The sequence below is a fragment of the Dermacentor andersoni genome, chromosome 4 (genome assembly GCF_023375885.2).
Source record: "Dermacentor andersoni chromosome 4, qqDerAnde1_hic_scaffold, whole genome shotgun sequence".
NCBI classification, from domain to species: domain Eukaryota; kingdom Metazoa; phylum Arthropoda; class Arachnida; order Ixodida; family Ixodidae; genus Dermacentor; species Dermacentor andersoni.
The window spans coordinates 82,685,567-82,698,491 of NC_092817.1; the positions used below are offsets into that span (position 1 = coordinate 82,685,567).

Consider the following 12,925-nt stretch of genomic DNA (forward strand, 5'->3'; position numbering starts at 1 on the left):
TTTTTGTGCCCCAACAGCACACGTGGGACTCCACAATATTTAACGGGATTTTAAGGACAAGAACGCGGTAATTTCCTTAGGGAATATATAACAGCCCATGTTCTTTCTTTTTTTAGGACGTGGAAAGGATTCTCGTGCGAGGTTAGGCATCAAATGCAAAGCGCGAAATAAGCAACGCATTTCGGCAAACAACCATAGAGCAATAATAACATGGCGGATTGAGTCCTCGATTTAGTCGGTGGACAGCCGTGACGTGGCCCAGTAGCATCGAATGGTGTCGCGCCATAAGGGTGCAGGCAAGTGCCCACACAGATGCCCCTATGTTGTTCATTTTACAGCGAAGCTGTATAGCTCTACCGTCCAAGGAAATTTTCGTGCCGTAAGCAAAAATCTCCCCAAACGTGGGCCGATCCCGAAGATGGTGCAATGACGGGCCTACCCAGGGCGGAGGTGCAGTTCGCCATTAAGGGCCCCACATACACCTTCGCTGGTCATCCTTCTTCACAGAGTGGAAGGGCACTGATTTTTTTTTTCTGACTTTCTTTTTATTTAATTCCTTTCACTCATTTTTTTCTGCCATCTTCCCCAGCACAGGGTAGCCAACCACAGATGTCATCTACTTAGCCTTCCTGTCTTTAATTTTGTGCATGTGTCTGCTCGCGGCGCGGCTGGTGTGGCCCGGCTTAGGCGCTCTTTCGGTCGCCTTCTACGTCACAGTACATCGGAACCGCTATAGCACGGAATTTGAAGCATAACGCACGTGCGAATTACGGCACCTAATTACAAGAGGCATTGGAGGCGTCGCTTTCAGCGGATTTCTGATGACACACAAAACGTGGTAGATGTACTCAGAGAAATGGTCAACTGCATTAGTCCTCGATCGTGCCAGGGATTTCACGAACGTGAACATGCAGAAAGTGTGAGGTACAATGTGTTTGCAAAAAGACTTGATCATCAGAAAAAAAAAAGCTTCGTTCTTACGGAACATCAGGAATGTGGTCGATCCAAACGTTGACTTGAAATTTCGCCACTGCGTTCACGGTAATGCCCATTTTCTGAAAGAAATGATAGAGAACGAGAACGCTCAGCAGCGCTGAGACATTCTTCCGACGACAGCTTATATATGTTTGCGAAAAAAATCATCGCCAAAAATTTGTCGACACAGCGCCGAGGCTGGCTTTCAACCTCTTCACATTTTCATGCCTGCTCCACGCCTGTGACTGACTCAGTGGTGCGCGCTTGTGTGCGTAACAGTGGAGAGTGTGACCTTATTTCTTCCTTCTCCTCTTTCAATTCCCTTTCCCGCTTCCCCAGTGCAGGGTCTAAACAAAATCTACAGTGTATAACTTTCATTATTGTGCTTTTTTCTTGTCTTTTCTTTGTTTCCCCCCAAAAAAGGAAGAAATTGTGTTTTTTGTAACAGTGTATTTACCGAATTGTGCATTGTAGTAGGTTTTGTGTGACACATTTGTCGATTTTATATGTGTATAATATGCATTAGTAATTAGCGTTAATTATTTCGGTTTCAATTGTACGTGAGTGCTATATGTACTACATATACATTCTGTTTCACTTGAATTCATTTTACACATATATGTATATGTATGTATATATTATATATATGCATTATGTCTGTCACTCGTGTTATTGGGACTTAGGTAATTTAGCTTAATATGTAACACCTAACCCTATGCTCTGTCACTGCTTGTTAAAAGGGGCTGCGGACCTTGTCAAGCCATAAAAAGGCTTTTTGTTCGCGGTCCTCAACATTGTGGTGTTGAAATAAAGTGAATTGAATTGAAATTCAAGTTTACCAAACCTGCAATTGCATAACGTTTACACCTGGATTCAACAAACCACACTAATTTAACGTGGAATGACTACGTTTTGCCCGACTGGCTCTCACTCTTATAAAGCACATAAGAAACAAGACATGCGGCTATTCACCGCGATATCAAGCTACTGGTGGCAGCATCATCGCCGCATTATGTCGATAGGTGCTCGGCGGTACGTACGCATTGGCATGGACACGGCGGCACTTCACTGCGAACCATTTTATGGTAATGAAACACGCTCGCTGCAGTGAACTGATTGTATATGGCCCTCAAATGCCATTTTTGCACGGCATGCACGGGAACTTCTTGCTTACTTGAAAGAAGCGCAAGCTGCCATTCAAATGGGGGACTCGCGCTGAGCCGAACAATGTTTGCTTCGGCACTTCTTTGGGATTTTTGTGTGCTTGTTTCGTTGGCGTTCCGTTCGGTTAATATTGTTGTGCAACTTAAATATTACCGCATTCTCTGCGAATATTGCGCTGGTTATAAAAAAGTCAGCATCTCTGTACAGCGAAGTTACAGTAGCAAGGCAATGCACTTTACATCAACAATTTGAGGCATATGTATGCCTGTTTCTGGGTATTTCTCTCTTGCGAAATGCAAAGAGTTAACGAGTTCACTTAAACAAGCTATAGGCCACTGTGAGTGAAAATACGATAGCAGGATCGGTAGTTTGCTTCAGACGAGAATATTTTTATCGCAGTAACACTAAAACACGTAATTTAAGCACAAAGCATCCTCACCATATGCAATAATCCTCACCAATATACTATTTTAGCTTTCCTTCTCTAGCAGCTAGTCAAAGCACAAAAGCTCGCGCTTTACTTGCGGGACAAAATAAACTTACCCTTGTGGCATCAAAACCACATAGTAAAAGAAAACATCAGAGCGCGCCGCGTAATCACTAAGCGAGAGTTCTGCAATTTTCGCAGTTATCATGATGGAGTTGTAATATAAAGTCTATGACGCGATGATGAATTCGTCACATTCTCTTTGTTCTTTTTCTCCTTTTTCATTGCTGCTGTGTGATATTCACGTCGCCTTGTTAATGATGCGTGGTATCACAGAGATTACGGAACCTTCACCACAGAAACAGTTCTGTATTGCGTGTTTGTGTTCTTTTTTTTTTTTTACATCGAAGCTGTTTATGGCTAGGCTTCCGTACATTTTTGTTCTGCGTTAACAAAAACCATCGGCAATGGCTCATATCCCCCTATTTCATTCATTCATTCACAAAACGCGAGGCGGGCCGCGTCCACGTCGGCACCGCCAGGCCGAGCCTTATGGCGTCAAGGAAGCAAAAAATGCAGTGGCTCATACCTCTCGTAATGCAGGGGCGCTATATATATATATATATATATATATAGCGGGCGTAACACACAACGCGCGGCGCAATCCAAACTAACCGTGGTCCAGCCAGCGCCCGCCAGACGGTGACTCTGCTCGATCTCACAGCCAATCGGGGCGGGCGTAAAGGATGCCGGTGAGGGCGACCGTTTGAACCCTCCTCCAGCTCTGATGTTCCCGACAGGTATCCGATATCCGAGCTAGGCCAGAAGATTTCGCTACCTGAAAGCAGCACCTTATGTGTTGCACGGATAATGTGCCGTTTGTACAATAAAGTTCATCTTCCTCTTTCTTTCTTTCTCTCTCTCTCTCTCTCCCCGAGCTAACAAACAAAATCAAATTAATGTTTGGGTCGAAGTCTCTAACTTGAATGCCATGAGAAGGAACGCTGCTCACTCACCGGCTCAATGTCCAAGTACATCTGATGCTTCTTTGGGTCCGGTTTGATTCCCTCCAGGCGCATCTGGTAGATCGGATGTGCGTACAGGTAGTGCGGGAAAGTGATGATCACCGGCGCTCCTGCAGGCGCGCGACAACATTAATTTACGAGTACAACTTCCCCGAAGGCATTAGGCTTGAGGATGATGAGGCACATCAAACAGTGTTGGGCTAACTAATACAATTTTCTTATCGAAAATTCACATGGCCTGCCCCAGCCGGCGTCCATTCCTACATTTCATGCAGCTGTCTGCATTCGAGACCGTTAATCCACGACATGATCGGAGCGCAGGTGACTAACACCAGCGTTGTCCCCACAACTCTTTTGCCTGGCGCATTACATTGGCCTACTCCTGCCGTTAGTATATCGTCCTGCTTCGCCGTTGATTTTTATGCGAATCAAAGATTCTTGTGGACACCACCGCGATCTACTTCTTTCTCTATACAACACGACGATGAAAAGCTTGTATTCCCCGACCTAACCACAGTATCTCGCCTGATAAGCGCTCCTGTCCTAGTCGGCGATACGCGTACTTCCTGGATCCCTCCGGGGCTCGTCGAACCCTCAGTGGCATGGACTAGTCAGTATAGTAATACCTGAAAAGCGAAGCAAACTGAACAGTGTCATCGCCAGTGTCGACGCCGCTTGTCAACTGTCACTCCAAGTGTGCTTCTTGCCAACTAAACATCACGCGTTCGCAGCCTCTGTCACGTCGATGGGTCTTCCAACGTCGCGAAAGACTTGCAATTCTTTCAAGGCGTATGTGCGCGCCTAGATCCCGGTCACCATAATTGGCTTTCCAAGTGTCCCCGGTCATGCCGAGGGGGTACGCTCTCTCACCATCCGGCGTTTATGTAGCCTCTTTCTTTGCCCGGGCTACTTTCCCCCAAAAAAATATTTCACAATTTCCATATAGAAAACAGCTTACTGACCGACTCTCATCCGTCAGCAAGGTACCAGCCCTCCGAATGTCCTTACGTGGATAAAGGCTCATTATAGAATTCGCGTAAATGAGCTCACTGCACTAGGACATCCACGCCGTAGGGGGATGCACCAACTCTGTCCAAGTGTCCCATGTACTCTGCGCCAGTCAACGACGCCAGACCGTCTTGGAGTGTTCGTGGGACTTTGGGCGCTGCAGCGGTTTTCGCGGTGAGCGGTAGCAAGTTATTCTGTGCCGTGCGAGCTGATCCCACCATCATTCCTACCTGAATTTCGTGCGAGAGGACGGGTTTAAACAGCCATAGACAAGTATGTACTTTTCTATGCCATGCGGTGCCAGTAAAGAAACCAGCTCGTAGTTCTTGTTTGAGTCACGTGTTCAGCCTAATATGTTCGCGAGAGCTGTATTACGAAGTTGCAGAGGCCGAGTGGCAAATTATACAGTGATACCAGCAAATCACACTTCTATCACAAGAGTGCCACTTTCTCCCATTCAAGCATCGCCGTCTGCCGCCGAGTGGAGCGAATGCCAAAACAGTTGCACAAATATCACGCCCACTCCCCGACTTTAGATCCGTTCCTGGAGATAACGGGTCTTGAACTGCCGCAAGACAGGTGAACCCCTCTCGGCCTGGGATCGATGCGTCAGAAGAGTGCCAGGCCGTGAGTACAAGCGTTCGAGTCGGCCATAGTATGGCTTTATACTAGAACAAGGAAGTTCTGTGTTCGGCTACGATTTGTGATGCGGTTCTGCAGAGGCATACGACGTATACACGAACGCGTCAAAACCCCTTTGGGGACAAACCTTGCACACAAGTGCCGCCCGCATATACAAGGGAATTTACGTCCACTTACATCGTGAATCCGTCTATGCCATCCCACAGTGATGACACAGATACAAACATTGGCGAGTTTGGACATGGGTGGGACAGTTGATTCTGTACTTTTTCCTATTCAGGGCGTGCAGGGTATGTGCAGAACGCTATAAGTGTTCAGTGCCGTAACGGTCACACGTCCCTGTGCGCCTGTAAATGCTTGAAATTCCAGGGAACCGACCCATGCGCAAAGTGCTATACCTCGAAGGACCAGACAGGTAAGCGTCGCGGCAAGCTTCTCGCGTTGCATTAGCAAGCTCGAGCGAGCGGAACACGGCGGAACACTGTGCAATAACAACCCTCAACCCGGGGGAGCTTCCTGAAGGTCACAACCGCACTCACCCTTGACGCAGGCGGAGACGTTCAGGGCACCGTTGGGAAGGCACGTGCTATCGCAGAAGCAGTGGCTCTCCTGGGAGCTGTAGTTGAACATCCGGGGACTGGCGTAGTAACGACGAAGCTTCACGCCGCGAGTCTCCACGTCACCCAGAAACTCCATAACGATGGACCTGTCATGCACCGAGTTGCATCAATGTCAGTGAAGTGAAATAGTCGCTTTAATAAGAATTTCCCAAACAAGACGTCCAAAACGCGCTTGAATATAAAATGATGTCAACAAGTTATAACGCCGCGTAAGATTGAAGCGCAATGGTTCCACGCTGAATGCTTCTCGGCAGGCGTGGGGAATCGAACGATTATGGGGCACATAGCGTAATCCAAGCGCACGGGCTGAATCGCTGAACAAACACCTACTTGAAGACGGGAACACGACGGGATGCCACTGTTTTCAAGTGACGAAGTTTAAAGAATTTAACATATCCTCGCGCGCCAACAACTATGCGCCACCTTCAATCTGATAGCTGTAACGTAACTGGAGTATAACTTCAATTGTTATGAAACATTCTGTTCAACTGTACCTTTCCCGGTGTTCTTTGTAAGGTTATCGTTGTATAGAACACATAGGTGTTGGACTAATCATTTCGTTCATCTCTGAGCCTCATTTTATGCAACGACCCTGCAATCTATGCTACGCACGCGTAATTAGTCAATATTCATGTGGTTTTAGGTTTTGTATAATGGTCTTAATGTACAGTAGAAAAAGATCAAAGGTTGAAAGAGCAGCACAATGTCAGCCTTTAGAGTCAATTTATCTAGGCGCAGAGAGCAATATTCGTGGGAACAATAATGACCGTACTAGTTAAAGATCACAAAAGCCGATCTTAATTTTTCAATACACTCGCACACACTATACAAGCACCATACCATCGCTAAATACTACGGAGACCTCAAGAGCCAATTAGCGTTGAGTATGACCCCATAGCATGCTGATGTCAAGTGCAACGCCTCGAGCGCGAATGCACTGTACAGGAGATGCAATGCATGCCACGCGCATTAGACCCGAATAATCGGCCAGAGAAGTGGTTCTTGTGGGGAAGGAGAAAAGGCTAGCGCTATTTCCTGCAACCCATGCCGGAGCACGGCTCAGCGCAAGCAGGGTGGAGGGGATGGGGTTAAAAGAGAGAGAGGGTAGGAGGGAGAAAGGTAGAGGCCAGCTGCAAGGACAAAGAGCTCGTGTTTGTAAACGCGTGTGTCCCTCTTGACTAAAAGCTCTGACTTTGCAAGAGCTCACTGTATCCCGCGCGCAGCACGTAACCGACCTTCTCGGTTTTCTAATTGCCATCATCTCCATGGACTCAGGAAATATGCGATGCCGTCAGGACTCAGGCGTAACCATGTTAAACTATCTGACACTTACCTACAGAAATCGGAGACGAACAGTGTTATGTTTTCCTTGTTTTCCAAGGCAACTGGGGGCCACATGTCTCCAACTGAGAATAAATAAGAAAGAAAGAACAGGCAGTGCGTCATTATTTTACTCTGTCGTTGAAACGCTTTACTCATAAATATTTATCAATAAATTATCTCGACAAACGTTTGTTAGTATTCCTTCGAGGTTCGAGGTAAAGCGGCGTACCTGTTCCGTTGACCATGCTGCAGTAGCCGCGGTAGGCGGACGTCTCACTGGTATTGGAGGGAAAGAAAAAAAAAATCGTGAAATTAGACAAGTGCGAGGGAAAACGTAATCAGTCGTGCTTTATTCCGCCACCAGTCTAAAGATTTTCCACAAAATCCCGGACTAACAGCTGTTCACCTATCAAAACACGACGAGTTCTGCGTCGAACGAACAACTGGGGTCGAATTCACGAAACTTCACTTTCGTGAACTTTGCCATTGGCAGATCGCCTCTGCTAATAATAGGTGTTCAGCATCAGGACTGGCTAGATTTTCTCTTATGAACAATTCTAGCGTTAAGAGCTTATACAAGTTCTGGTCTTTCTTTTTTGGTCTCTTTATGTACATCTGCTCTCTTGGTGATGGTCAAGTATTACCAGCACACGACAAAATGTAAGAAACTCGCGAACACGCGCAAACTGCCTCTTGAAGAGCGTAAACAAGACGCAGCCACAATGGGGCGCATGAAATAACTTGCGCGTGTTACTAAGTGGGGAGTGGGCGCTAGGGTACAACAATGGCATCAAACAAATGCACAAGTGACTTCTCATCTCGAAAATTGCAAAGCTTGCAGCCTTAACTTACGATACAGCTAGTAGGGGCGCTACGGTTTAACCTTGCAATCATGCTCGCTCTATATTTGTAGTGGGCTCGCCGCGTGGCCAAAGGTGGTGAGCCTTCCTACACGATCCTCTTCACGCCATTTCTGGACCCTGCGCGTGTAACGCGGGGGCGCCATAGCCGGGTATACCGTCAAAATCCTGCAACGAATTGCGCGCTTGTAAGCCTTACAACTTCTTATGAGTACGCAGGCTTGAGTTTCGTGAATTACACCAGCTATGGCAGAGTGAACTCCCTCAAACGCTAAACACCACGTCCGCTCGCATCGACAAACTTACTGCCGAGCTAGTACGCCTCTCCGAATGCCGAGCGAGAGGAAACAATGCTCCGATAGTGCCATGCGTGACGCAACATCGACGAAATACTTGCACGCGACACATGCATGCTCGAGTAATGGCCTCTTTCCTCAACACAATGATACCAAAGTAAAGCGCGCGAGTGGTAGGGTTGCAACAAATATAAGCGATATTGCTATTACGTGCTCTCGTTACGTTTTGTTATGTACCTGTAACGTCACATGCTGTTTTAGCAAGACGACCCCCTATGCTGGCGAAAACCTGACCGACGTTTCACGTCGAAAACCGCGGCTTCTCACACTAGAATATTTCGCAGGAGCGAATTCCTGCCAATCCAGATGCTAAACGTATCGTCAGCGAAAGCGGCCGACCGATGGCAGATGAACTTTACGAACGAAAAGCTTTGTGAATTCGGCCGTCGAAGAACTGTTGTTCGTGGACACAGGGGCGCGCACGCACGCGCACGCATGCATGCACACACGTACGAAAACACAGAGGCATCGTAAATCACAACCTTCTTTTGAAGTTCATTGCAATTCACTTATAAAGCATGTTAAAGAGGTCCAAGGCTAATCTGAAAGGCGCGCTTACTTTAACTGCATTCTGCAAGAAAGAAAAAAAAAGGACCAGCAGGAATAACTGGTTTCCAACATTAAGCAGCTCGAGCTGTCGTTTCAGCGTCGAGCTTACCTCATACATATACAGTACTGCCGCAGATAACAGACACCGAAACCGACCGAAACACGCCTGTCCCCTTTTTTCTGACGTTCAGCCAATTTATTTTCCCGCGGTCTGTTTCCCTCCGAGTTATGGCAAAAGAATGCTCACTCTCGCCCGTTGAATTTGTCCATCGCTCCGTAGTTGTCCATTCCTTTGGCACCCGTGAAGATGGTGTACTCGCCGTCATCGGTGTCATTTTTCTGCATTAAAAATCAGAGGTTCACACATCCCATACTGAAGCAGTCGGCCCCGTATTAAGACAGACAGATTAGCTCACCAGACTTTAATCGCCGAGAATAGAAGAATTTTCCTGTTATTTTGGAGAAACTATCAATTATAAGGCAAGTGCCTGCAATGTGTATTGTAATTAAATCATACTGAACTTTTCTACGGAGCAAATTCCATCGGCAAATGTTTCCAGGTCCAACTAGACAACGTCATCTTTAATGGAACAAGTAGAAATATAACATTCTGTTGGATTGGTAGATGGCAGTTTTGACAAAACCAGATGTCTACTATAATATACTGTAAGCAAAGATGTGGCCAGAAAAAAAAAGGAAAGGGGGGGGGGAGCAGTTAGAAAGAAGAATGGCGAAATCCCCAAACCAGCACCCGGTTACGTCCCATATTTTGACAGCGTCGTCACGAAACTTGGTAAACTGCTTATTTCCGAGGCATTAGTTGCACTTGCTTCGAAACTAACCTGAACCTAAGCCTACAAGCTTTCTTTTGTGAATCTTCATCCACCAGAATGGCTCAAATATATGAGACGGTGCCACGACTTCGGCACCAAATAAAAACAACAAATAAAACAAGATGGCCACCCCTCATTTTTTCCTTTGATATCCAATTTTTTTTTTCCCGCCGAATAAACACTATTTTTTTTTTTCAGCTATAACCAATGTATGTGAATATAGTGTTCCTCTGTTTCTATTTAGTGTCAACGTGCACCTTAGAAATAACTGTGCGTACTTTGTGCAGGCCTTTCATAAGTTCAACAAAGCTGATAAGAAACCTGTACTCAGCGCCAACGGCAGATTCTCCCGCAAGGGTCATTCATCGTGATACACGACATCTCCATGGCCACTAGTGTTATTTTTCGACACGCTATAAGAGAAATCTTTACCTTGGGGGCAAACTACGATTTCCCTGTTGAAAAGTGGCAGCTTCACTAAAACGGCAATATTTTCCGACTAAGTATAACCCCCCCCCCCTTTTTTTTTGTAGTAAGGATTTCTCCTACTAGCTCTAGTCAGCGGCTGCGCTAAAGCAGAAACTTAGTAAGAAGCAGCTTTCTAATCAGACCTGCCACAACTATCATCTGCTGTTGATAATAAAGTATATCTTCCCCTTCTAAAAGAGCACCTTGTGTATACCCTTGAGCTCTGTCTCTTGGTAGAGGAAGGTCCTGATAAACGGAACTAATTTCTCTAGTCCCTTGAGGGAGTTCCGTTCAACGAGAGTCCACTGCAAACGTTATTTTTCTCCTCCTCCTCCTCCTCCTCCTCCTCCTCCTCCTCCTCCTCCTCCTCCTCCTCCTCCTCGATGTTTTCAAAATATACAGGACGTTCAGCCCTAATCTAGACGAGTTGACCGTCGTCTCAAGCGAAGATTTGTAACTGCCCGTCTGTGTTGCGCCACTGTCGCTTTGTAGCCAGACATCGTTGCCAGAAAAAACACGCGACATAACCGAGGGTGGGCCCATTCGTAAAGAAAAAGACAGAACACACCGTTGCAAAAAAAAAAAAAAAGAATTTCTGCCTTTTTTGAAATGGATAACATCATTTCATGGTACCACGTGTTGCCATTATATTCTGTCTGTTACTCAATAAACCTTTAAGTTGAGAGTCGACGCTTGTGTACGCAACGTCTTTTTTTTTCTATTTCCGCCCTATCGAAAAACCCATATACCCCATATACAATAATCTCATGCGAACATGTGGGGCTCTCATATAAGAACCCGTAAGTTCCCATAATTATATCCTATGAGGCATGTCCCATATGATCCTCATATCTAGTGCATGATCATATAAGGATATCCCATACGAAAACTCTTTATGTTCTCATATGTGCCCCCGTCTGATGATACGAAGGTCCAATGTAAAAACCCGTATGTTCTTATATATTGTACGGGGTATGTTGCCACGTGAACCTATGGTGTATGGGAACCTACTGGTTCTTATATATGATATCTCTACATGTTCGTGCGGTATTATTAGCAATGGGGCATATGGTTTCCTCTTTTCTTTTGGCAGGGCCCTTACTTTCTGCAGCGCCCTTTCAGCAGAAATTGACCCATACCAACTAGCCCAACTTTCACTTCCGCTGGAGTTATGAGGCAGCAGCCCCTGGTAAGTCCGGACGGCAGCACGCACTCACCCCGTGCAGCCAGCCGAAGCGTTCGCTGGGCACCGGGTAGCCCAGACGCTTGGCAAACTGCAAGATGCCGTCCTCGTAACCATCGAACAGCAGCTCCCGCATCGTCTTGCTCACGAACAGCTTGCTTTCCGTGTCGCTGAAGATCTCCGGCAAGGCGTCCGACAAGAAATCGTCCGGATCGTGCCGCACAGAGTGCGCCGACGACTGGAAGAGAGGGGAGCGAAATTCGCCACGTCATTGCCTCGTGACGCGGACAACGCCACACACATTTTTTTTTTCCCTAGTCGGTCGGACTAGGGAAAAAGTAGCTTGACAGTAGCTGTCAAAAGCTTGACACAAGTAGCGTCAAGCTTTTCGATAGCGCGTCATGATGGACGATTTCTGGTAAAGTAGAGCGTCGTTCTTTAGCTGGAGCCGTTTGCGCCGCGGACGTGTTTGCCAGTAACCAGCAAATTAACTACTGAATCTACGAGAAGAGAGAACAGGGAAGAACAAACTTAGATGAGCAATATTTAGAGTGCCAAACAAAGGGGGGCACTTAATGACGCATCTGAGGAGAGACGCTTACGGTGGCGGGCAAACGTTGTTGACGCGAAGCCGCGTAACGCAACGCGCAGCTCAGGCATTAGATATGGATTTCCACGAAGCAGTTACCATAAACAAAATTATCTTTTATAGATGCGAAATGTGCACTTTATGAGTTTATCTACAAAAAAAACTTATTAAAAGCCATCTTAGGTGCAAAATACCACATGTTAGGGGTGGGCGAATATTCGAAGTTTCGAATACGAATCGAATACTGCACGCTAACTGGTCGTATTTGAAAATGAACTATTCGAAATATTCCGATATAAAAGCTAACCAAATATTTCGAAACAACCGACTCATAAATTCGGATTACTAATGTCCATCTGCTAAACAAAGTATCGCAAATTATTGGAAGTGAAACAACGACAAAAACGTTTCGAAGCAATGCAGAAACAAACTTGACAACGCAAGCTTCGTTTTCGGTATTGCGACTGAAGCCTACATGGCAACTAGTGAGTTTTGCCTGTAGTCTAGCACTTAGTATTCTTTCCAGTCAAGCCATGTAGCAGTTTTACTTTTTACGCTAGAACGAGTGCCGTTTTCCTTACAACGGGCCTTTCTACAATGTCCACGGCACAGAAGTCCTTCAGCAGCTCTTTATTTTCTTTCTCCACAACTTTTGAACTTTCCTTTAAACAATAATTTATTTAGAATTTTCGGAAAGATAACCATACAGCAGCTCTTTATTTTTGGAAAGCTTTTTTGTAACCAGGCTCTAACATACTGAGAGGCTATTCGCACAATTCTTTAATAACAAGTGTTAATCTTTTATTTAAAACTGAGCCTAATTGTGCGCGACAGTTAACTGTCGCTTCTTTAATTAATCTGCACAAGCGTGGTACCTAATTATACTGAAATAAATATTCCAAC

At 45.9% G+C, this 12,925-nt stretch overlaps 1 protein-coding gene across 1 annotated transcript in view; it reads right to left on the reverse strand.

Annotated features, from left to right (window-relative positions):
• LOC126536382 (protein croquemort-like) overlaps positions 1 to 12,925 on the reverse strand; it is a 106,476-nt gene that overhangs the window by 19,363 nt on the left and 74,188 nt on the right. Inside the window, exons 4-10 of the mRNA XM_050183316.3 lie at positions 11,468 to 11,671; positions 9,197 to 9,288; positions 7,414 to 7,460; positions 7,195 to 7,267; positions 5,781 to 5,947; positions 3,583 to 3,701; positions 982 to 1,055 (exon numbers count right to left, since the gene is read on the reverse strand). Coding sequence (XP_050039273.1) covers positions 982 to 1,055; positions 3,583 to 3,701; positions 5,781 to 5,947; positions 7,195 to 7,267; positions 7,414 to 7,460; positions 9,197 to 9,288; positions 11,468 to 11,671 — 776 coding nt within the window. The remainder of the gene's footprint in view (positions 1 to 981; positions 1,056 to 3,582; positions 3,702 to 5,780; positions 5,948 to 7,194; positions 7,268 to 7,413; positions 7,461 to 9,196; positions 9,289 to 11,467; positions 11,672 to 12,925) is intronic.